The sequence below is a fragment of the Neoarius graeffei genome, chromosome 23 (genome assembly GCF_027579695.1).
Source record: "Neoarius graeffei isolate fNeoGra1 chromosome 23, fNeoGra1.pri, whole genome shotgun sequence".
In the NCBI taxonomy this organism is placed as follows: domain Eukaryota; kingdom Metazoa; phylum Chordata; class Actinopteri; order Siluriformes; family Ariidae; genus Neoarius; species Neoarius graeffei.
Window position 1 is genome coordinate 18,554,589 of NC_083591.1, and position 22,712 is coordinate 18,577,300.

Sequence of the window (22,712 nt, forward strand, 5' to 3'; positions counted from 1 at the left end):
CACAGAGCCATCTACGTCAGCGCCACATCAGGGCGATATGTGAAGCGAGGAGCATCCTGCTCCTCCTCCCACTCTTGGGGATTCCCTTGAGGATTTCCTGTTAGAGCAGTCACGAGATGAGACTCTGTGGCATGCATTTGACCAAGTGAGAGTAATCGATGGCCAAATTCTCCAGCCGAATGCGACACTGGCCTTCCCCTACTTCGCTATTAAGGATAGGTTATACCGAGTGACGCAGGACACTCAGACTGGCGGACAGACTGGCGGATTAGTCCTGAAGAGCTGCAGGGAATTCATATTCCATGCGGCTTATTTTAATCCCATGGCCAGACAATCAGAATCAGAAGCACTTTATTGCCAGGTATGTTACACATACGAGGAATCTGACTCCGGTTCGACTTAGCTTTCATAGTACAGACAGAAAAAAGCGTAGAAAGAAAAAAAAAAAAAAAAAAGAATCGCGGGGGAGAATCGCGTTTCTACAGCGACGGCCTTGAGGCAGTGCTGGCTAGGGAGCCAAGATAAGATTGGAATTTGTTTAGACTTAAGATGGGTAGACGTGTCCTTTTTCGCTTAGCCCGCTTGTCCATTCTGGCCACCAAAACGATCCATTTCTCTTTGCAAAGCCATCAACTTCTCTATGATGTTATCCATGTTGCGATTCAAGTTCTGAATTGCTACAGTCTGAGTGCTAACTGCTCTGCCCACGGCTTCGATCATATTGGGCAGCTTTGTGGGGCTTTGAACAGCTGCCACCATTAACTGATTTCCTCACTACACCAGGGCAATGCCAAGTCCAATCAGCAAAAATCCTGTGATCATGGTTCCGGATAGGTAAATATCCTCAATGTCCTCCACGGAAAGAATCGCCAAGCACACCACACGCCACTTCTCCCAGGCATCCATGGTGTATCTGGCTGCAAATGTTCCAGCAGGACAAACAGGTTCCCCCGAACCTAGACTTCGAGTCAAGAAGATTGTGTCAATTGCGTGAAGTGACCAGTTGATCAGATCCATAATTTCGATTCGGAGGGCAGTGCAGGAAGGGTCTCTCAGACAAGATGAGTCCGCAGAAGCAAAGCAGGAGAGAGGCTTGTCAGGAAGGGAGAGGCTGAGAAAATGAGAGATGAGAGGAAAAAACACCCACACATTTCACTCCTATCAGGACCAGACTGTGTAGGCATTAAAAAAAAACCTCAGCGCAGCATTCCGTGAAGCATGGAGAAGAATTAACACAACAATTACATAAAAACATAGAAAGTACGAGAGAGCAAAGTCCCGTGGCAGCCATCTGCGGCACCATCTTGGATGGAATCTTAGGGCAAGATAAAACACTAGCCCGAATAATGGCCCAGTTCTATTGGCCAGGGATTCGCATGGATGTTCGTCGGTGGTGTGTGGCATGCCGTGAATGCCAATTAGCAAATCCCACGGCCACTCCAAAAGCGCCTTTGCGCCCTCTCCCTCTAATTGAGACCCCTTTTGAAATAATTGGTAGGGATCTAGTCAGGCCATTAGATCAGTCAGCACCGCAGGTGCTATCGCAGGGATATCGCTTTATTTTAGTTCTGGTGGACTATGCAATGCGATATCCAGAACCAGTGCCTATCCACAATATCTCAGCATGCAGTATTGCGGAAGCGCTCTTCCGTATTATCTCCTGGGTTGGGATTCCAAAAGAAATCCTGACAGACCAAGGCACTACATTTACGTCACACACACTGCACGAACTGTATGGGTTATTAGGAATTCAGCCTATCCGCACCAGTGTCCATCATCCACAAACGGATGGCTTAGTGGAACGGTTTAATCAAACACTCAAAAACTTAATTGGGAAGTTTGAGAGGATCCACGTAATTGGCATAAATGGCTCGAGCCTGTTGTTTGCAGTTCGAGAGGTCCCACAAGCCTCCATGGGTTTTTCACCATTCGAATATGGGCAGAAGCCGCGTGACATTTTGGACGTGCTATGTGAAAATTGGGAGGAGGGACCTTCACCTAGTAAGAACAAAATTCAATACATTCTTGACCTGCACGCAAAACTCCACACCCTCACTCACTTAACCCAGGAGGATTTGCAGCAGGCACAAGAACGTCAAGTCTGACTGTATGATAGGGGCACGCACCTTAGAGAGTTCACACCGGGAGACAAAGTACTCATATTATTGCCCACGTCAAGCTCCAAATTAATCACCAAGTGGCAAGGGCCCTTCAAGGTCACACGGTGAGTCAGGGACGTCGACTATGGGGTGAGGCAAACAGACAGGGGTGGGGCATTGCATATTTACCACCTCAATCTGTTAAAACACTGGAAGGAGGAGGTCTCCGTGGCATTGGTGTCAGTAGTCCCAGAGAATGCGGAGCCGGGGCCGGAGGTACCAAAAAATTTGACATCTCCAGCCACTCCAGTCCCTTGTGGAGACCACCTCTCACCGGCCCAACTCATGGAGGTGGCCCAGTTGCAGAGGGAATTTTCCGACGTGGTTTCCCAGCCACACCCACCTCATAGAACACCACATTGAGACACCCCCAGGGGTGGTGGTGCGAAGCCACCCTTACCACCTGCCGAAAACACACACACAAAAAAAATTAATACATAAAAAGGTGGTCCAGGATGAACTCAAGGCCATGCTCGAAATGGGCATAATCGAGGAGTCCCACAGTGACTGGAGCAGCCCCGTGGTCCTGGTTCCCAAGACCGATGGGTCAGTCCGGTTCTGTATGGACTATACTACCTCAATCTGTTAAAACGATATATTAATGTGGTCTCTAAATTCGATGCATACCCAATGCCTCACATTGATGAGCTGCTCAATCAATTAGGCACTGCTCGTTTTGACTCGACACTGGATTTAATGAAGGGATATTGGCAGATCCCCTTGACTCCTCTATCCTGAGAGAAAACAGCCTTTTCCACACCGTTTGGGTTACACCAATACGTCAAACTTCCTTTTGGGTTATTTGGGGCTCCTACGACATTCCAGCAGCTCATGGGCAGGGTGCTCTGCCCTCAAGCAGCAGCTTACCTCGACGATATCATTATCTATAGCAACGATTGGCCATGGCACGTAGAACACCTTAGGGCTGTCCTAAAGTCACTGAGGTGTGCCGGTCTCACAGCGCAACTGGGCGGGTGGAAGTACGATATCTGGGTTTCCACTTGGGTCATGGGCAGGTGCGTCCCCAAATTAACAAGACTGTAGCGATTGCGGCCTGCCTGGGGGGGGAGGGTCTGCTGCAGGCCAGACAGCTCCCCGGCCCGAGTGGGGCGGTGAGGGTATGTGGCAGCGGGGGTGTGTCTCTTGCAGTGATGACGGTGTATAAAAGGAGTAAGAGAGCAGAGGAGTGGTGGTTGGCACCAGAACACAACTGTGTGTGTGTGTGTGTGTGTGTGTGTGTGTGTGTGTGTGTGTGTGTGTGTGTGTGTGTGTGTGAGTGACTGTCCCTGTTTTGAAAGTACCGTGTCTTGCTGAAAAGCAATAATAAACGTGTCTCTGAGCACTAACAACCACCTGCTGTACTTCTGTACTCTACCCACATCAGGGCAGCTTCCACACAAGTCCTCGTCTAACTGGCAGAGGAGGCGTCGTCGTGGTTATTTATAAAGATTATCTAGGTGTAACACAAAAACCTGGTTACAAGTTTAATACATTTGAAGTTCTTCATCCTAATATAATGAATGTAGCCTCGAAAAATAAAAGTTAATTCCGTTACTTATTATTTACAGGTCCCTGGGCCATATTCTGAGTTTCTTTCTGAATTTGCAGATTTTAACTCAGACCTGGTTATTTCCTTAGACAAAGCTTTAATTGTTGAAGATTTTAATATTGACTTCGATAACCCAAAAGACCCTTTGAAAACAGCATTTGTCCCCATTTTAGATTCAGTAGGGGTTAATCAGTGTCGTAGGACCAACCCATAATGGCGGTCACATTCTCGATCCAATACTAACATTCAGGTTAAACATAGAAAATATAGTCAGGCTATCTGCTGGTACCTCGTATAGTGAAGGCTACATCGGGGGCAGAGCCTTTTCTTACAAAGCCCTACAGTTATGGAACAGCCTTCCAAGTAGTGTTCGGGAATCAGACGGTCTCAGCATTTAAGTCTAGGCTGAAAACATATCTGTTTAGTCAAGCCTTTTGTTAATCGTGTTTATGAGGTAAATGAATAGATCTGGAGGGTCCTCAGACATGGAGTGCTTGGTAAAGTGGGATGTATGGATGCTGTCAGTCCCCCACTCACTTGTCTCTTGCAGTTTGTTGACGGTGTAGTGGCTGGCTGCTTTACGTCCGGGGGCACCCTCATGCCAATGTTACCTTCTGGCTCTCCCCTTATAGTTATGCTGTCAGTTTTGCCGGAGTCCCTGCTTGTGCTCAGTGCAAAATGTATACTGTTCCTACTCATCAGGTACCATTGGGCATACCTAACAACCTGTGTTTTCTCTCTCTCCCCCAAGACAGTATACATACTGTATACAGTCTTGGGAGGAACATTTTGTGCAAAATGTATACTGTTCCTACTGTACTCATCAGGTGACATTGGGCATACCTAAAAACCTGTGTTTTCTCTCTCCCCTGGTCTGTCCCTCTGAGTTACAGGTCAATCCTGAGATCGAGATGCTGATTTCTTCTGCTCCTCGGGCCTGCCTGATCCATCCTGATGCCCCATGTCTGGCTAGAGTCTCATCACATCGCTCCTGTGGAGGACGGCCCCATATGGACAGTTGAAAGTCACACTTGGAAGATGCTCTGGACACTTATAGTAATGCTTTTATGGCCGAGGACTACAGTTGACTTGCTAAATTTAGGACTGCAGTTTTCATGAACAGTTTTGCACTCAAGTTTCCATCAATGAGTCAGAACATCAACAAAACAGACTTCATGTTAAAACTGTTATAATCACATTGTCTTATCACCCAAATGAGGATTGGTTCCCTTTTGAGTCTGGTTCCTCCGAGGTTTCTTCCTCATGTCGTCTGAGGAGGGGGTTTTTTTGGCCACTGTCGCCACAGGCTTGCTCATTGTGGATAGATTAGGGATAAAATTAGCTCAGTGTGTAAAGTTGTTAAAATTCTGTAAAAGCTGCTTTGCGACAATGTCTATTGTTAAAAGCACTATAAAAATAAACTTAACTTCAGTTGGTAAACAGGAAGTCGATGTGCAACAGACCTGAAAACAGTACAGATGGTAGAGAACCCCAAGCTAAAGCTCAGTATCAAATATCAAGCAGTTGTGATTTGTGGTTGCTGAGAAAAGTGTTACAAAAATGTTGTAAATCCACCCTACATGTTTCGTAAATACATTCAGTCGGTAAACAGGAAGTTGATGTGCGACAGGCCTGAAAACGGTATGACTGGTATAGAACCCCAAGCTGAAGTTTAGTACCAAGTGGCTATGATTTGTGGTCACTGAGAAAAAGGGTGATCCGGACAGATGGAAATAAGGAGATACAGACGGACAGACAGAGGTAAAAAACTAGGATCCCCCCCCCCCGGAGCGGGGGTATGTATGTATGAATGAATGAATGAATAAATAAATGTCAACATTACAGTTGGAGATATTCATAAAGTTAGCAAAAGAATAGTACTATTCCAGAATAGTAAAATCGTATGAGTAAAAGGAGGTGGTTGAGATTACAGCCAGATGTGTGACCTGATGTTTCCAACCAAGCATGACAAATCAAGTTGAGAATGGCTGTCTACACTTTGCACTGCAAGGAGTACAGATGTAAGCGTGGGCTTGATGTGTGTAAGCGTGTGTGTTCACATGACAGCTACATTAACCTACTGACTAAGGCAGGATATGGAGAGCTGAATCATCATCACTGAGGCACAAATATGATTATCTAACACTTCAGATGCCCCAAATCGCCAGTGACATGAAATATCACTTACTGATCTGCAGAAATGGTTTATTATTATTATAATAAGAGCACGCTCACGTTATATTAAGTAAGGAATAAATCATTGGTGTGAATATGAAAGGAATAAAACATTACATGGCATGCCCTTATAGGAAAAAAGCTAACAAACGCCACCTTTTAATAGTTTACAGTAATGCATGTCATAGAACGTCTGCAAAACAAGTTAGTGATTACATAAACAGTCATTCCCTCACCACCATCTTTTTTTTTTTGCTCTCTCGAGGTTAATGAGACAAGCAAATGCAGCTTGGCATGTTATCTAGAAAACTCACTGATGTACAGTACAAAGCACTGACAGTGGAGACTCCTTCCATAAATGTAAAATAAACCCCCTGTACAAAAACCTTCCCCATATCAACAATGACATTTTTCTTTGTTTAAAATTTAAATAAATAAATAAGTTTTTTTTTTTTTTTTTAAGTGTTTCCAGTTAGGCTTAAGGCCAATTTATGCTGACAACCCAGTCCTCGCAGATAGCGTCGCAGACAGTGTCTGCGTAGCCCCCCCACCTTCGCAGATGCTCTGCGCGCACCTCCCAAAAATTGTGACCACTGCAGAAGCCTCGCAGACAGCGCCGCAGACAAGAGGGCTCTGATTGGTCCACTCTACATCCGCTGTACACGCACTTCCGCTTCCCTACTTTCCCGGTTTGGTTTGTTTTCACGACCAGCATTTTTAAAAACACGAGCGAAGATGGAGCAGCACGAAGAGCGGTTGATTGAGGAAGTACGTACGTCTATACGACTCCAGTTCTAGTCATTATAAAAAAAAAAAAAAGTTCTAGTCATTATAAGTAACCAGAGGATAAACACTCCACTAACCACACCCACCAACTACTCCTAGCGACTTCGCACCCCCTTGTGTTGTGCCGGTGAATAACATCACGCAAGCCTATTACTCCCCGCTCAACGATAAATTACAACTGTCTGCGAAAAGCTATCTGCGAAAGCCTTGTCGCAAGAGCATGCAGAGGCCTTTAGATTACATGGTGCATCCAGCAAATCTCTGTAGAAGTTGTTACTACAGAAACGACAACATATGGCTTTGTTAAATACTTTTATGACTGGTCAATTACAGCATTCTATAGTCTGTTGTTTCTGAATAGCATGATACTGCTGTGAATAACCGAGCGTAGCTGTAGACACAGTTCTGATCCTAGATCTGGAAGACCACGTCCAATCATGTATCGATCCACAGAATGAAGTCTGGTCAATTTTGCTGCTTTAATAAGTCAAATTAAGATCATCTCATTCACAACACCATTGGGAAAAAGCCAAAACACACACACACACACACACACACACACACACACACACACACACACACACACACGTTACTCCATCAGAAAACACCAGGGAAGATTTTTCGCCATCAATGGAAATGTTCAGTTTAAACAGACTGCCTTTCAGATTTTTCAAGTGTAGGTCATAAAAATAATTTTCCCCAACACCCAATTATTTTTGTTTCGTGGACCGAAAGCTACTGAATTCGAATCACAGACTTCCAAGTTTATTATTTTTTAAATAAAACAATTAATATGACAAATGTTAATTTGCTGGATGGAGAGTGATGCTCAACTTGTCTCTTCAGAATTCCCCAAAGAAAATAATTTCTTTACACTACAAAGGTGAAGGCTACAAGGTGGTCAGCAAAGCTTTACTTATCAGTCAGAATACTGTAGCAAAAGCGGTACAAAAATTTAAGAAAAATGGAACTGCAACCATCTCACAGAGACATCCAGGTCATCCACGGAAGTTAACAGCTCGACAGGAGCGTCTTCTGACGAGAAGGGTTGAAGAAAATCGGCATGCAAGTTCGCTGCAGTTATCTAAAGAAGTAGAAAGCCAAGCTGTGGTGACTATTTCCCATGACACAATACGGCGTACACTGCAGAGGAATAGCATGCATGGATGCCGTCCACGAAAGAAGCCTCTCCTAAAGCCCAGGCACAAAAAAGCCCACCTAGAGTTTGCCAGGGCCCATGCTGACAAAGATGAAGACTACTGGGACTCTATACTCTGGAGTGATGAGACCAAGATAAATGTTTTTGGAACTGTATGGCTTCAAAACTGTATGGCGTCGCAAAAGTGAGGAATACAAAGAAAAATGCATGGTGCCTACAGTGAAACATGGTGGTGGCAGTGTCCTTATGTGGGGCTGCTGGTGTCGGGGAGCTGCATTTCATTGATGGCATCATGAATTCACAGATATATTGCGCTATACTGAAAGAGAAGATGCTACCATCACTCCGTGCCCTTGGTCGTTGTGCACTTTTCCAACATGACTAAACACAAATCTAAGGCCACTGTTGGATTTCTGAAGAAGAACAGGGTGAAAATGATTCAGTGGCCAAGTAGGTCTCCTGATCTGAACCCAATCGAACACCTATGGGGAATTCTGAAGAGACAAGTTGAGCATCACTCTCCATCCAGCATCCAGTCACTAAAAGAGGTCATTGTTGAAGAATGGAAAAAGATTGACGTTGCAAAATGTTGCCAACTTGTTCATTCCATGCCTAGAAGACTTGGTGCTGTCATTAAAAATCATGGAGGCCATACAAAGTACTAGATGTAGTAGTTTTTGTTGTGGGGTGTACTCATTTTTGCACCACCCTAATTTGAGTAAAACTGAAAAAATGTGTAATCCAAGTTATATTATTAACTTTACTTTCACGTTATAAGTTAAACAGATGTTATATTAAACTTTGTCTTGTCAACATTTTGGAAATTGTGTGTGTTCATTGAGATATTGTTTAAAATGTTACTTTTCAAAGGGGGTGTACTCATTTACACTGAGCACTGTAACTAGAAGGGCACTTGGTGCATACCTCTGCCAAGATACAGAGTCGCATCAAAATCTAATCAAATCAATTTGTTCCTTGGCCCTTTCCTCAAAATTTCATCAAAATCCCTTCATTACTTTTTGAATTATATTGGGAACAGTCAAACAAACAGAGGCGAAAACATAACCTCCTCCAACACGGTTGATGAAGGTAAATATTACACATGGATTAAAAGCTACAGAGCACCATACAACTGTAATATCAAAATAGTATTTCAACTACAAACCACAGACTGGCTGATTGATGGGAGAAAAACCTATGTAAAAGACTCAGTGGATGATTTTATCGGGAAACATTCTATATTGCTGTAATGCATGAGCTGTTCTGGGAGTTGTAGAGAAGAAAAAAAAAAAAAACCTGACCATAAATATTGACCTTCGGCAAAGCAGTGCATAGTTGCCCTGAGCAATGTTAACCTTTAAATCGTGCTATGATATCTTTACACTTCTAATATTGACTGACTTATACTGGTCAGAAGGTGTAGATTAATTTTCTTTACTGCATTTCAAATCTAATACTTGAGCATAAAATATCAGTGGCATTATCACATATGATACTGCTTCACCCAATGCGTTCGGTATACTTTTGTTCTCATGTGATGTTACATAATGTCTGACTCCTCAGATTATCCTCAAATGCTGCTGAAATATGAATCCAGTCAAATGAACAGTCCATTTTGAGTATATGAATTGTGCCTTTAGCTAAATACGAGTTCTTTCAAAGAACTCATTAAAAGACATCAATAACAAGGATATAGTCAGTGATGTAGTTGAGTCAAGTAACCTCGAGTCCGAGTCCAGTCTCGAGTTCCCAGTGTTCAAGTCCGAGTCAAGTCCAAGTCATTAAAGAAAATTTTGAGTAGAGTCCACTACCGATCCGAGTCGAGCCGGAGAACAAGACTCCATCCGCACCATTTGACGGTGCCTGTTGCTGCCTTTATGTGAAACTGTCTCTGCTACTGTGTTGGACTAACGTTACTGCCCCATTTTAATTAATAGGCTACAGATAAAAAGCTTGTTCATCGCTCAGCAAGCCCCCACCATCAACAGGGCAAATAACATGAGAGAGAGTTAACACTAGCTAGTTCATCGGTCAGCAAGCAAGCCCAGCTATCAACAGAGCAATGAACATAGCATGTCACTCACTTCTCTGGGTGAAGTCTTGCCAAATGACAACTGAAGTTTGAGGTTGTCCCAGTCATCTCCTCAATAGTTCTTCTACATATGGAACACATAGCAGTGCATTTTTCCCCCACTACACGAGAAGTCTGTATAAGCAAAGTGGACAATCCTAGGAGCATTCTCTCCAGGCATTTTAGTGCCATTAATGTTAATGTTAGTTTGTTCCTGAACATGACATATGAACAGGTGAACGTGCATTCTCTTGCACGAAATTAGTCTAAAGATTAATGTAGATATAAATATCTTTTGCCAAATTATGATGGCATGTTACAAAAAAAAAAATCCGCGAGTCCTCGTCTCCAATTTACGAGTCCGAATGCAGTTAATGCACAAGTCCAAGTCATCAGTGCTCAAGTCCAAGTCAAGTCACAAGTCCTTAAAATTAAGGACTGAGTCAGACTCGAGTACTACAAGCCTGGATATACTGTAGTACTGATTGGCTTTGTCTACTGCAAAAAGTTTATTTGGCCAGCATTTACTCCCTCAGCTTTTCTTTCTTATAAAGTACAACGATGAGTATGGTGAACATTATAAAATACAGTGGTGTGTACTATATGGTTGTAATTCAGTAAGGACTGATTTTGCATTTTATTACTTTGCTATTTACTATGCATGCAAAAGAAAAAAAAATTCTAAAATCATCCAGATTTTTCTTTGTTTGCTTTAAAAAGACATATGTACTGAACATGGAAAATAATATAGCAGAACCAATTAAATAAATAAGTAAAACCACACCTTGCTGTAGGTCTGGTCATGACTTTCGTTTTCTAAAGATGAACCACTGTGGCTTCTGTCTCAGATCTAATCGTATTTATGTAAATGATTTAGCTGAAGACAGCTTGATGGACCACAGCTAGAGATCCTCAGTCAGAAAGGAGAGTTTTCATAGACCCTGGTAGGGTTTTTTTTTTTTAACCGTCTCTGGCTTGACTAGCAAACTGATGGCATGACTTGGGGGGGGGGGGGGGGGGGGGTGACTTGACTTAAAACAAAAAACAATGTTTTCTAAAATTACTGGAGAGAGAGACGCATGTGTTTTGTCTCCATGTATGAACTTCAAAACAAACATCTCATCTGTTCAGTCAAATGGTCCTAATCTGGAGGTGCGACTATGAAACAAAGCCATTTCAAAAACGTCTCATCTATCACCATAAGCTAATGGTTAAGTTTTAAAACATAACCAATTTCACAATTCAGGTCTTGTAATTGATTGTGAATTTTTCTAGCTGAACTTTTACAAATTGTTATTGAATACCCCTTGTTGAAGGTACAAAAATTTAGCTTTCTGATAAAAGATTGCTATTTTTAAAAGCAAATCTTTCACAAAAAGGGAACAAGAGTGTTCTGAGAGCACAATATCCCCCACTGGAAACTATGCCATAACTCTGGTAAAATGTGACCGAATTGAACGAAATTGCAATCTGCATATTATCGACATATAACAAAGAATCCTGTCAAGGATTATGTCGTGAAATGCCTCCAAAAATCGTGAGAGGAGTTGATTTCAAAAGGTGAGCACCCTTCCCAGGACAGACGGACAACGCCACGATATAATCCCTCTTCGGGCCTTTCAGCCAGCAGGGGATAAAAAATATTCAGCACACGGGTTTGCAGCAAATCTTTAAGACTAATGGCCTGATACAAATGATCACTTCAATGATTCATTCAAAAAGATTCACTCATGGATGCCAGTTTCAATTTTGCATAATTGCTAACAAGCAGTGAGAATGCTGTTACATTGTGTTGAAAAAGAATATTTTCTGTTATAAATGGCTGGTTATTCATTACTGCCTGAGGGACAACACTAATGTATAGTGTAAGAATATGCTAAGAATACATTTAAGATGCAGTTTCAGATTTGCAGCACTGGCATCACTGTACTGGTCTCTTTTAGCTGTACATTCAGATGTAATTCAGCCTCCATTGTTCGCATCTCTTGGGGAAAAAAAAAAAAAACACCTAGCAGATGAATAAATGCAATTGGAAAGGTCTTCAAATGTGAACCAGGGAAGCAAATGAGAATGTCAACGTGCCTCAGAAGGAACAGTACCCTGTCAGACAGTTTAAATAAGTTCAGACCACTGATTTTCAGCTTCAGAAAAAGAAAAAAAAACAAAACTTTGATTTGGAAAAGAAAAATCACAGCCTCCAGCTCATTTTCCTTTTAGAAATTCCACTGCAAAGCTCTTTAAACCTAATGTGGGAAGCTGATGAACCTACTCCACATGGAAATCCCAGGTGGGATTTTAAGCTTCACTGCAAACGAAAGCAGTCAGACCCATCCAATCTTTCTCAAATATTGAACCATACCACCTCTGTATGCTCCCGCGCATGTGTATGTGTGAGAGAGAGATGACTCTGAATTCCTCCAATTTGAAATTCCAAGAACCAGATTAATGAATGTGGTGCAGGTCAGAAAACGCTAAAAATCTTGAAGTGTACCTGTTCAAAGAACTCATCCATGAAGCCTTTCTCCATGCCCACTGCCACATCCTCCTCCTCTTCACTGTCCTTCCCCTGGGAGACAAACAACATCCAATTAACATTAGCACTCGTTTAATGTCACTGTAAAAGAGCTTCCCGGGATCTTTGTACACAAGTTACAGCATTTCAGTACGAGATTTCGTTCTCTACAGATTAGTTATGCCATCTGTAACCAGTTTATTTATAGACAACTCTAATTATGAAGTACATGTCAAGTTTCTTTTGTGACTCATGGGACTTACCTGATGAGAGACACCAGCTTAATAGAATTGAGGAATACGTAAAGGACATTAGACACTGGATGCTTATTAACTTCCTTCTGCTTAACTCTGACAAGACTGAAGTACTTGTACTAGGAACATATGCAGCTAGAAGTAAGTTTTTTGATTACACAGTAACTCTGGATGGCCTTTCTGTTTCTTCACATGCAGCAGTAAAAGACCTTGGAGTGATTATTGACCCCAGTCTTTCATTTGAAACTCACATTGATAACATCACCCAGATAGCTTTCTTTCATCTCAGAAATATTGCTAAGATAAGAAATTTAATGTTACTACAACCCCGGTTCCAAAAAAGTTGGGACAAAGTACAAATTGTGAATAAAAACGGAATGCAATGATGTGGAAGTTTCAAAATTCCATATTTTATTCAGAATAGAACATAGATGACATATCAAATGTTTAAACTGAGAAAATGTATCATTTAAAGAGAAAAATTAGGTGATTTTAAATTTCATGACAACAACACATCTCAAAAAAGTTGGGACAAGGCCATGTTTCCCACTGTGAGACATCCCCTTTTCTCTTTACAACAGCCTGTAAACGTCTGGGGACTGAGGAGACAAGTTGCTCAAGTTTAGGGATAGGAATGTTAACCCATTCTTGTCTAATGTAGGATTCTAGTTGCTCAACTGTCTTAGGTCTTTTTTGTCGTATCTTCTGTTTTATGATGCACCAAATGTTTTCTATGGGTGAAAGATCTGGACTGCAGGCTGGCCAGTTCAGTACCCGGACCCTTCTTCTACGCAGCCATGATGCTGTAATTGATGCAGTATGTGGTTTGGCATTGTCATGTTGGAAAATGCAAGGTCTTCCCTGAAAGAGACGTCGTCTGGATGGGAGCATATGTTGCTCTAGAACCTGGATATACCTTTCAGCATTGATGGTGTCTTTCCAGATGTGTAAGCTGCCCATGCCACACGCACTAATGCAACCCCATACCATCAGAGATGCAGGCTTCTGAACTGAGCGCTGATAACAACTCGGGTCGTCCTTCTCCTCTTTAGTCCGAATGACATGGCGTCCCTGATTTCCATAAAGAACTTCAAATTTTGATTCGTCTGACCACAGAACAGTTTTCCACTTTGCCACAGTCCATTTTAAATGAGCCTTGGCCCAGAGAAGACGTCTGCGCTTCTGGATCATGTTTAGATATGGCTTCTTCTTTGAACTATAGAGTTTTAGCTGGCAACGGCGGATGGCACGGTGAATTGTGTTCACAGATAATGTTCTCTGGAAATATTCCTGAGCCCATTTTGTGATTTCCAATACAGAAGCATGCCTGTGATGCAGTGCTGTCTAAGGGCCCGAAGATCACGGGCACCCAGTATGGTTTTCCGGCCTTGACCCTTACGCACAGAGATTCTTCCAGATTCTCTGAATCTTTTGATGATATTATGCACTGTAGATGATGATATGTTCAAACTCTTTGCAATTTTACACTGTCGAACTCCTTTCTGATATTGCTCCACTATTTGTCGGTGCAGAATTAGGGCGATTGGTGATCCTCTTCCCATCTTTACTTCTGAGAGCCGCTGCCACTCCAAGATGCTCTTTTTATACCCAGTCATGTTAATGACCTATTGCCAATTGGCCTAATGAGCTGCAATTTGGTCCTCCAGCTGTTCCTTTTTTGTACCTTTAACTTTTCCAGCCTCTCATTGCCCCTGTCCCAACTTTTTTGAGATGTGTTGCTGTCATGAAATTTCAAATGAGCCAATATTTGGCATGAAATTTCAAAATGTCTCACTTCCGACATTTGATATGTTGTCTATGTTCTATTGTGAATACAATATCAGTTTTTGAGATTTGTAAATTATTGCATTCCGTTTTTATTTACAATTTGTACTTTGTCCCAACTTTTTTGGAATCCGGGTTGTACATGACGCGGAAAAATTAGTTCATGCTTTCGTTACCTCCAGGTTGGATTATTGTAATGCCTTACTGTCTGGATGTTCCAATAAGTACATAAACAAGCTCCAGTTAGTTCAAAATGCAGCAGCAAGAGTCCTTACTAGAACTAGAAAATATGACCACATCACCCCTGTCTTATCCACACTGCAGTGGCTCCCAATCAAATTTCGTATTGATTATAAAATACTATTATTGAGACTTCTGGTGGAGCGAGCACCTAAGATGGCCGCGTAGGGGAATCCACTACGAAACTGTTCACCTACCCCCTCCTTTAATAATGATTGACCTATCCTAAATACAGAAATTAAGTGTGCGGAGGATTGTAACTTCATATTAATATGCAACCAGTCCAAAAAACCCTTACACAGTATGGCTTGAGAAGTGTAACTCGACAGACCCAGGAGGGCACAGAGCATATGGCAGCTACCCCGGACCCAACGAGCATTAAAACGCTGCTACAAGGCATCTCATCCAGTATGAGCGGGTTAAAAACAGGGATGGATGCAGTTCAAACAGCTGTGGAGAAACTGGGAATTCGAGTGTCTGAAGCTGAGACTCGTATTTCGGCCCTTGAAGATCAAGACCAAAGCCTGAGTGTCACAGTGGACACAGCTACCAAAACAATCGCCCAACTTCAGGAGAAAATAACATACTTAGAAGGTGCCGGCCGCCGTAATAATGTCCGTATAGTTGGAGTAGTGGAGAGCGCCGAAGGAGGAGACGTGCAAAAGTTTGTGCGAACATTTTTGGAGGAAACATTGGATATCGAAATGGGTCCGGACTTCGAGATTGAGCGCACCCACAGAGCAGGTCAGTGGGGCAACAGAGACCGGCATATCCTGGTGCGTTTCCTGAGGTTTGGAGCCAGAGAAGCAGTGCTAAGGGCGGCCCGGGAGAAGGAGCGGGTGGAATGGAGAGGCAAGTGGGTATCTTTTTTCCAGGATCTTTCACAGGACATTATTCAGAGGCGCAAAAAGTTTGATGGAGTAAAGAGGCGGCTGTAGGAGAAGGGGCTTCAGTACACCATGTTATACCCAGCCGTGCTGAGAGTTGTGGCGGATAATATCCGGCATACCTTCGCTTCTCCGGAGGTGGTGAGAAGCTTCATTTCTAAGCGAGCCTCATGAAGATCCCAACTTGCGTTATTATTGGGGAGGATTTCAATCAGGTTAGAGACCCGACCCTAAATAAGTCAAAAGTTGCTAATACAAGATTAGTATATAAATCTCAAATAGCTATTGATGTTTTAGAAGAGGAGATGGGTCTAGTCGATATTTGGAGGATTTTACACCCCCAGGATAGGGAGTACACCTTCTACCCTAACCCACATGCTTCATATTTGCATATAGACTATTTTCTAATATCTAAATTAGTGAGTACAACTGTTACTGCTTCAATTGGTAATATTGTGTATTGTCAGATCACGCTCCAGCTGAAGTGATGTTAGGTTCAGGGTCCTTATTTGAAAGCCCTAGAAGCCGTTGGAGACTCAACACCTCGCTGCTCCGAAATGAAAAATCCTGTAACTTTATTAGAAAGGAAATTATTGAGTATTGGAAATTTAACGAAGGGTCAATTTCTAACCCAGGTCTAGAATGGGATGCATTTACGGTAAAGCCTGCTTGAGGGGTCACTTAATACAACACTGTTCCTATTTGAAAAAACAATCTGCTATACAATTACTTGAATTGGAGAAAGGAATTAAAGATCTTGAAAAAAATATATGCATCCCATTTAGATCCAGCAGTGTTTACACAATTACACAAAATGAAACTGGAACTAAACTCTATCCTGCAGAAGAAGGCAGAGTATGCATTGTTTCAGTGTAGACAGAGGTACTACGAGCAAGGGGAAGCGGCAGGGAGATTTCTGGCCCAGAGAGTTAAACAGCTGTACAGTCGCACTTTAATAACTTCTGTGGAGAATGAAAAAGGGACCTTAGTAACTGACAGTGGGGAGTTTAACGAAACGTTTAGGGTATTTTACCAAAAATTGTATTCGTCACAGTAGACCAGGATGATATAGATAAGTTCTTATTACAGGTGCATCTGCCGACCTTGTCCGAGGAAAAAGAAAAAGAAATGGGGGGAGATATTACATTAGAAGAGGTTCAGTAAGCCATAAGAAAAATGAGCTCTGGGAAGTCCCCTGGGGATGATGGGCTACTGACAGATTTTTATAAAGAATTTGTGGACCTGATAGCACCAAGGTTAGTGATAGTATTCAGGGATGCAATTGAAAGGGGCAAGAAGCCAGAAAGCATGCATCAGCAGTAATTACTCTGATACATAAAAAAAGGTAAAAATGCGCAGCAATGTGGAAGCTATCACCCAGTGTCTCTAATAAATGTAGATGCTAAAATATTGGCCAAGATACTAGCTATGAGACTGGAGGCACACATGCCTAGTCTTATACATCCAGACCAAATTGGTTTTATTCGAGGAAGGTCCTCAGCGGATAATGTTCATAGGTTACTTCATTTAATTTGACAAGTAAGGAATAGCTTTGATCCTGTGGTTACTTTCTCTCTTGACGCTGAGAAAGCATTTGATAGAGTGGAGATACTTGTTCAGGATGCTATCTAGGTTCAGATTAGGCTCCTCATTTATAAAATGGGTTGGACTTCTATATTGTAACCCCAAGGCCTCAGTATTAACAAATGGAAGGGTATCCCCACATTTCCCTCTGCACCAGGGTACAAGACCGGGCTGCCCCCTGAGCTCCCTAATTTTTGCATTGGCATTAGAACCCTTAGCAGCTGCCATCAGGAATAACACAAATATCAAGGGTATTCAAGCAGGAAAGATGGAACACAAATTACTTTTGTATGCGGATGATATTTTGTTACTGACCTCAAATCCAGAAACAGCTGTCCCTCAAATTTTGTCTTTGATTAATACTTTCTCCCATATCTCAGGTTACAAAATAAATTGGGGAAAATCAGAGGCAATGCCTCTGTCTAGGTTATGTCCACCTAGTATTAGACAGAACTGGCAGTTTAAATGGCTCCCTTCGGGTTTAGTGTATCTAGGGATAAAGCTTACAGCAGGTTTAAAAAAAAAAAAAATGACTGAGAACATTCTCCCCCTACTTCTGAAAATCGAGAGCACTCTACAAAACTGGGCTAAAATAGGGTCATCTTTGCTGAGAAAAATAAATATTCTTAAAATGATTGCTGTTCCATAACTGAACTATATCATATACTTATTACCCATGAGCTTCCCTCCCCTACTACTTAAAATATTTAATGCAGTCGTAGCTGCCTTTTTGTGGTGAGGTAAAAGACCCCGTTTAAATAAAATTAAAATGTATGCTGCAAAGGAGGATGGAGGCCTCAATCTGCCAAGAGTGGATTGGTACCACTATGCCTTTTCTCTTAATCAATTGGCCAAAATAAATATTGCAGAGGACCAAGTTCCGGGTTGGGTCTCGATTGAAAAAGAACTTACTGAACCAGGGTCCCCCCAAATCTGTCCCTCTGAGTTACATGTTGGTCCTGGGAGCGAGATGCTGACCTCTTCTGCTCCTTGGACCTGCCTGATCCATCCTGGTGCCCTGTGTCTGGTTGGAGTTTCATCGCATCGGTCCTGTGGAGGGCAGCCCCATGTGGACAGTTGGGGGTCGCGCCTGGAGGATGTTCTGGACTCTTACAGTGGTGCTTTTGTGCCTGGGAACTGCAGTTGACTTGCTGACTTTGGGACTGCAGTTGACTTGCTGACTTTGGGACTGCAGTTGTCGTGAACGTTTTTCCGCTCGGGTTTCCGTTGGTGGGGGGTTTATAGCATCAACGAAGCTGACTTTGTCAGGACTGTTATAGTCACATTGTCTGTTGTTGCCCAGATGGGGAGGAGTTCCCTTTTGAGTCTGGTTCCTCTTGAGGTTTCTTCCTCATGTTGTCTGAGGGAGTTTTTCCTTGCCACTGTCGCCACAGGTGTGCTCATTGGGGATAGATTAGCTCATATTTTAAGTCGCTCAAATTCTGTAAAGCTGCTTTGCGACAATGTTTATTGTTAAAAGCGCTATACAGATAAACTTGACTTGACTTACAAGTGCAAATAAGTATACAGCTGAGTGCAAAAGTCAGTATCCGACATCAAGAGAGCAAAAATGTAATATAATAATAATAGTAATTATTATAGCGTTACCATCATTGGGACACCATGCCAGTTGTTAAAATGCCCTATGCTTGCATTGTTTTGGGCTGTTCCAATCTCACAAACCATGAAAAAGTTTCTTCCGGGTTCCCTGTGAAGTAATAAAGCGTGAAAGAGCAAAGGATTTTACCAAAAGATGATGAGAAATGTGGCTCTTGAAATTTGTCAGTCCTGCACGCTGTGGTGCGTGCACCTGAAGGCATGTTTCAGGCTGCGCACACACCGAGTGGACTCCAGCACGCACGCCGTGAACAAGGCACACCTGAACTCAACTAGAGAACATCATGTTTGCCTATTTAAGGACTGCGCTGATGCATTAGCATCGCCAAGTATACGCTGCATACAAGTATACGCATTACCGAGCCCTTCTTCCCATGTTCTCATTTTCCTGGTTTCTTGATTCTTTTGCCGGTTTCTCGTTACTGTTCTCGTTTTGCCTTTGATGTACTGTTTGCACCTCGACCTTTTTTCCAGGCTCGACTTTTGCCTGTTTTCTCATTTCTGATCTTGCCTGCCAATTTGGACTGTTTGCCTTTGTGTGTGTGTGTGTGTGTGTGTGTGTGTGTGTGTGTGTGTGTGTGTGAGTGAGAAAGAGAGTGAGAGATGTATATTAGTTGCAATTTGGCTCAGCATAGAATTAAATATGAAGTGTATTAAATTATGCAGCAGCAAAAATATTATAAAGTGCAATAGTATAAAGTGACCTGTGGAATTAGGAATGTTCTATAAAAAGAAGTTTAGAGTTCGGGTTTGGAGTTCAGCAGTCTGGTGACCTGGGGGGTAAAAGCAGAACCTGGTGGTCCTGCACCTAATGCTGTGGAACCTCTTTCCAAAGGCCAGAGGGGAGAACAGTCCACAGTGAGGGGTCACTGATAATGTTTCTGGCTCGAGACATGCAACGCCTTGGGGTGCAGTCTCCTGAACGGATGGAAGAGAAGTCCCAATGATTTTCTCTGCTGTTCTCACACTCTTCCAGTCAGAGGCACTGCAGCCTCCACACCACACAGATGCAGCTGGTTAGAACGCTCTCTATGATGCTTCTGTAGAATGTAGTGAGGATGGGCGGGGGCAGGTGGGTTCTCCTCATCCTACACAGGAAGTGCAAACATTTCTGTGCCTTCTTAACCAGTGTTCACAGACCAGGTGAAGTTGTCTGTAATGTGCACCCCCAGGAACTTGGTGCTATTGATCACCTCCATGGCTGTGTTGTTGTTGAGAAGTGGAGCGTGGCTGGGTTGGTTTTTCCTGAAGTCAACAGTGATATATGCATGCTATTAAACTGAACACTTCTGCACATACAGCCACCTCCCTCGCATACCTGACACTTCCGCTGCGATGGAAGGGAATGGAATCGAAGAACGCTCGAGTTTGCAGTGATCACTTCATGAAAGGTTTGTAAATTCCTCAGATTTATTTCGTTTGGATTCGCAAGTCACTTTTCTCTGCCATTTTCCATTACTTCGTGATGTTTTGAAGTTCAGGAGACGCTTAAGTCTTCGGATGTGTTTTTGTTTACTGTTTGATCTTGGTCGCCATATAGTAAACTAATGCATATATAATACGCATAACACCCGGGTCTTTAAAGGGGTTTCTGTGGATCTTTGTGAATGATTTACCTGGAAGAGAAGAGCAGGTTGGATTGAGAATCAAGTGGCTGTGGTTTGTTTACACCCGATACTAAAACCTGTAGCATCCTAGCAATCATCGCAAAGACGTGCATACACAGCCCAAAAATGCCTCCTTACCTGGGCAAAAACAATACAGGATTTATCTTGTAATCTCCTGATCACCAGATCTTTAAGCCAGCCACATATAAAAAGTTTTGCTCTTCCAGGCTTTCGTTTGTTTGTCCATATAGAATGACTACCAGCACCAGGTAGTTTGAGATGTTGGGGAACTCAACAGATGGATAATTTTCCAACTCTTAGGAAAAATCCTTTTAACATGTAAGGATCTATCCCATTGAGCAGTTTCTATATCTACTTCTTCTGAGTGTACTTCTTAGTTTTAATAACTTGCCTTTCTGCTGTACACAAATATGGCAATAAGTTCTTGTGTTAATGAACTAGACTCCACTTTTGGATTATTAATCCCTTTTGACTGAGAATGCATGGTTTTATATTGGCTTCTGGTACACCCATACAGTTAAATGCAATACCGACAATTAAAGTTTTTTTATTGCATTTATTTAATTCCTGGGCTCCCATCTATAACAGGGAGCGATGTTGCATCCCATTAATACACAATAGATTATTAGATTCTAATAGAATAGATGAGCCAAAATAATTGGGGGATCTTTTTTAATGGGCCCGACTCGGTACAAGTATGAACAGATGGGTCTTAAAGTAGAAAAAGGTTGAGAACCCCTGGTCTATAGCATAATTTAAGCGTGATAACTTCTCGGCTCAATTTTGTTCCAGGCTAGGTTATTAATGTCATCCTGCCAGTGGCAGCTGGCCCATAGGGGGTGCTTGGGCGCCACCCTCCCAGATGTGGAGGGGAAAAAAAAAATTTTTTTTAAACAAATTTTATCAATGTCAGTCTTACTTAAGTGTGTGCCTACATGCAATCCGAATTATTTAAACATTTCCACCAACTGACTCTCATTCAGCAGTGAATTTCCACCGACAGACTCGTATCATTTCTCTTCTTGGGCGCTCGTCAAAGGGCCCCAGAAGTGCAGCAAAATAGCCAATCGTGTATGGTTGGTAGGGAAAAATAATAAATATTTGGCCAATCAGCGTCGCTGAATTTAATGGTTTTGGGGCGCTGGAAATTTCACCCCCTCTCTCTCTCTGTCTGTCTTTGGTTAGAGGTGATGTTCAAAACTAGACTTTTGGTTCATACTGGACAATAATCACACATCTTTCTGGTCATAGTTTGTATTCACAAGAGTATCAACACTGCTTCACTCCCCCTCTCTCTCGTTTCACAGAAATACACCTAGCTCAGAACACACACCTCATTTCATAGTCAGTCACTCTCTCACACAGAAATCTTACCTTAGAATCAGACACACACACACACACACCCCACCTCTCTCTCTCTTTTTCATACAATCACTCAGTCCCACACTCACCTTAGAAACCTTCCCCCTCTCTCACTCTCTCACTCATTCACACACACACAGTTGATTTGTATAGATTCAGCTGAAATCATACCCTTGCTGTAAACTTCTCTCAAGAACTTGAGTACTATATTGGATACCGTTCCTTTCCAAAGCATAAGAGCCTAATATAGCTGTAAATTGTTAATTTACTTTATCTGTGAAACGAGGGTTATGTATATAACCGCGGTTCTATGAGTTTCGGATGACCGCCAGAGGCGGTGCTTTCAGCACATGGATATCCATCACACGAACATGCAGGTCGAGTAATAGTAACAACAAAGTCACGTGTGACCTGGGTGACGTCACCCCGTGACCCCGGCATAAAGGACCGGTAAACCCAGGAAGTGACCTCTTGGCAAATCTTCTCGTGTACACTCCGAGTGACTGCCAAGCTCTGGCGGTCATCCGAAACTCATAGAACCGCGGTTATATACATAACCCTCGTTCTATTTCGTTTCTCCTGACCGCCAGAGGCGGTGCTTTCAGCACATGGATGACTAATACCAACCAGGTCATGAGGAGTGCCTACCCGTACTCAGTGCTGCTGCGACGGGCCTGGAATGACAGCCGTCGCCACAGGATTATGTGGGACGACATTAAGACGGTAAAACCTGGTGAAGGTGCAGCTGGAAGCCCAGGAGGCTGTGCTGCGTATGTCTGAAAGGGGCACGCCCTTCAGTGATGCCCATGAGGCCACCACGCCCCGTGCAGAGTGCGCCCTGACAGCCGGAGGAATCGGGGAGCCACTGTGCCTGTAGGCATGTAATATGGCCTCGACTATCCACTTGGATAGCCTCTGCTTAGAGCGCGCCAGACCCTTCCTCG

At 42.8% G+C, this 22,712-nt stretch overlaps 1 protein-coding gene across 1 annotated transcript in view; it reads right to left on the reverse strand.

Annotated features, from left to right (window-relative positions):
* LOC132871269 (syntaxin-1A-like) overlaps positions 1–22,712 on the reverse strand; it is a 422,244-nt gene that overhangs the window by 304,806 nt on the left and 94,726 nt on the right. Inside the window, exon 2 of the mRNA XM_060905390.1 lies at positions 12,391–12,465. Coding sequence (XP_060761373.1) covers positions 12,391–12,465 — 75 coding nt within the window. The remainder of the gene's footprint in view (positions 1–12,390; positions 12,466–22,712) is intronic.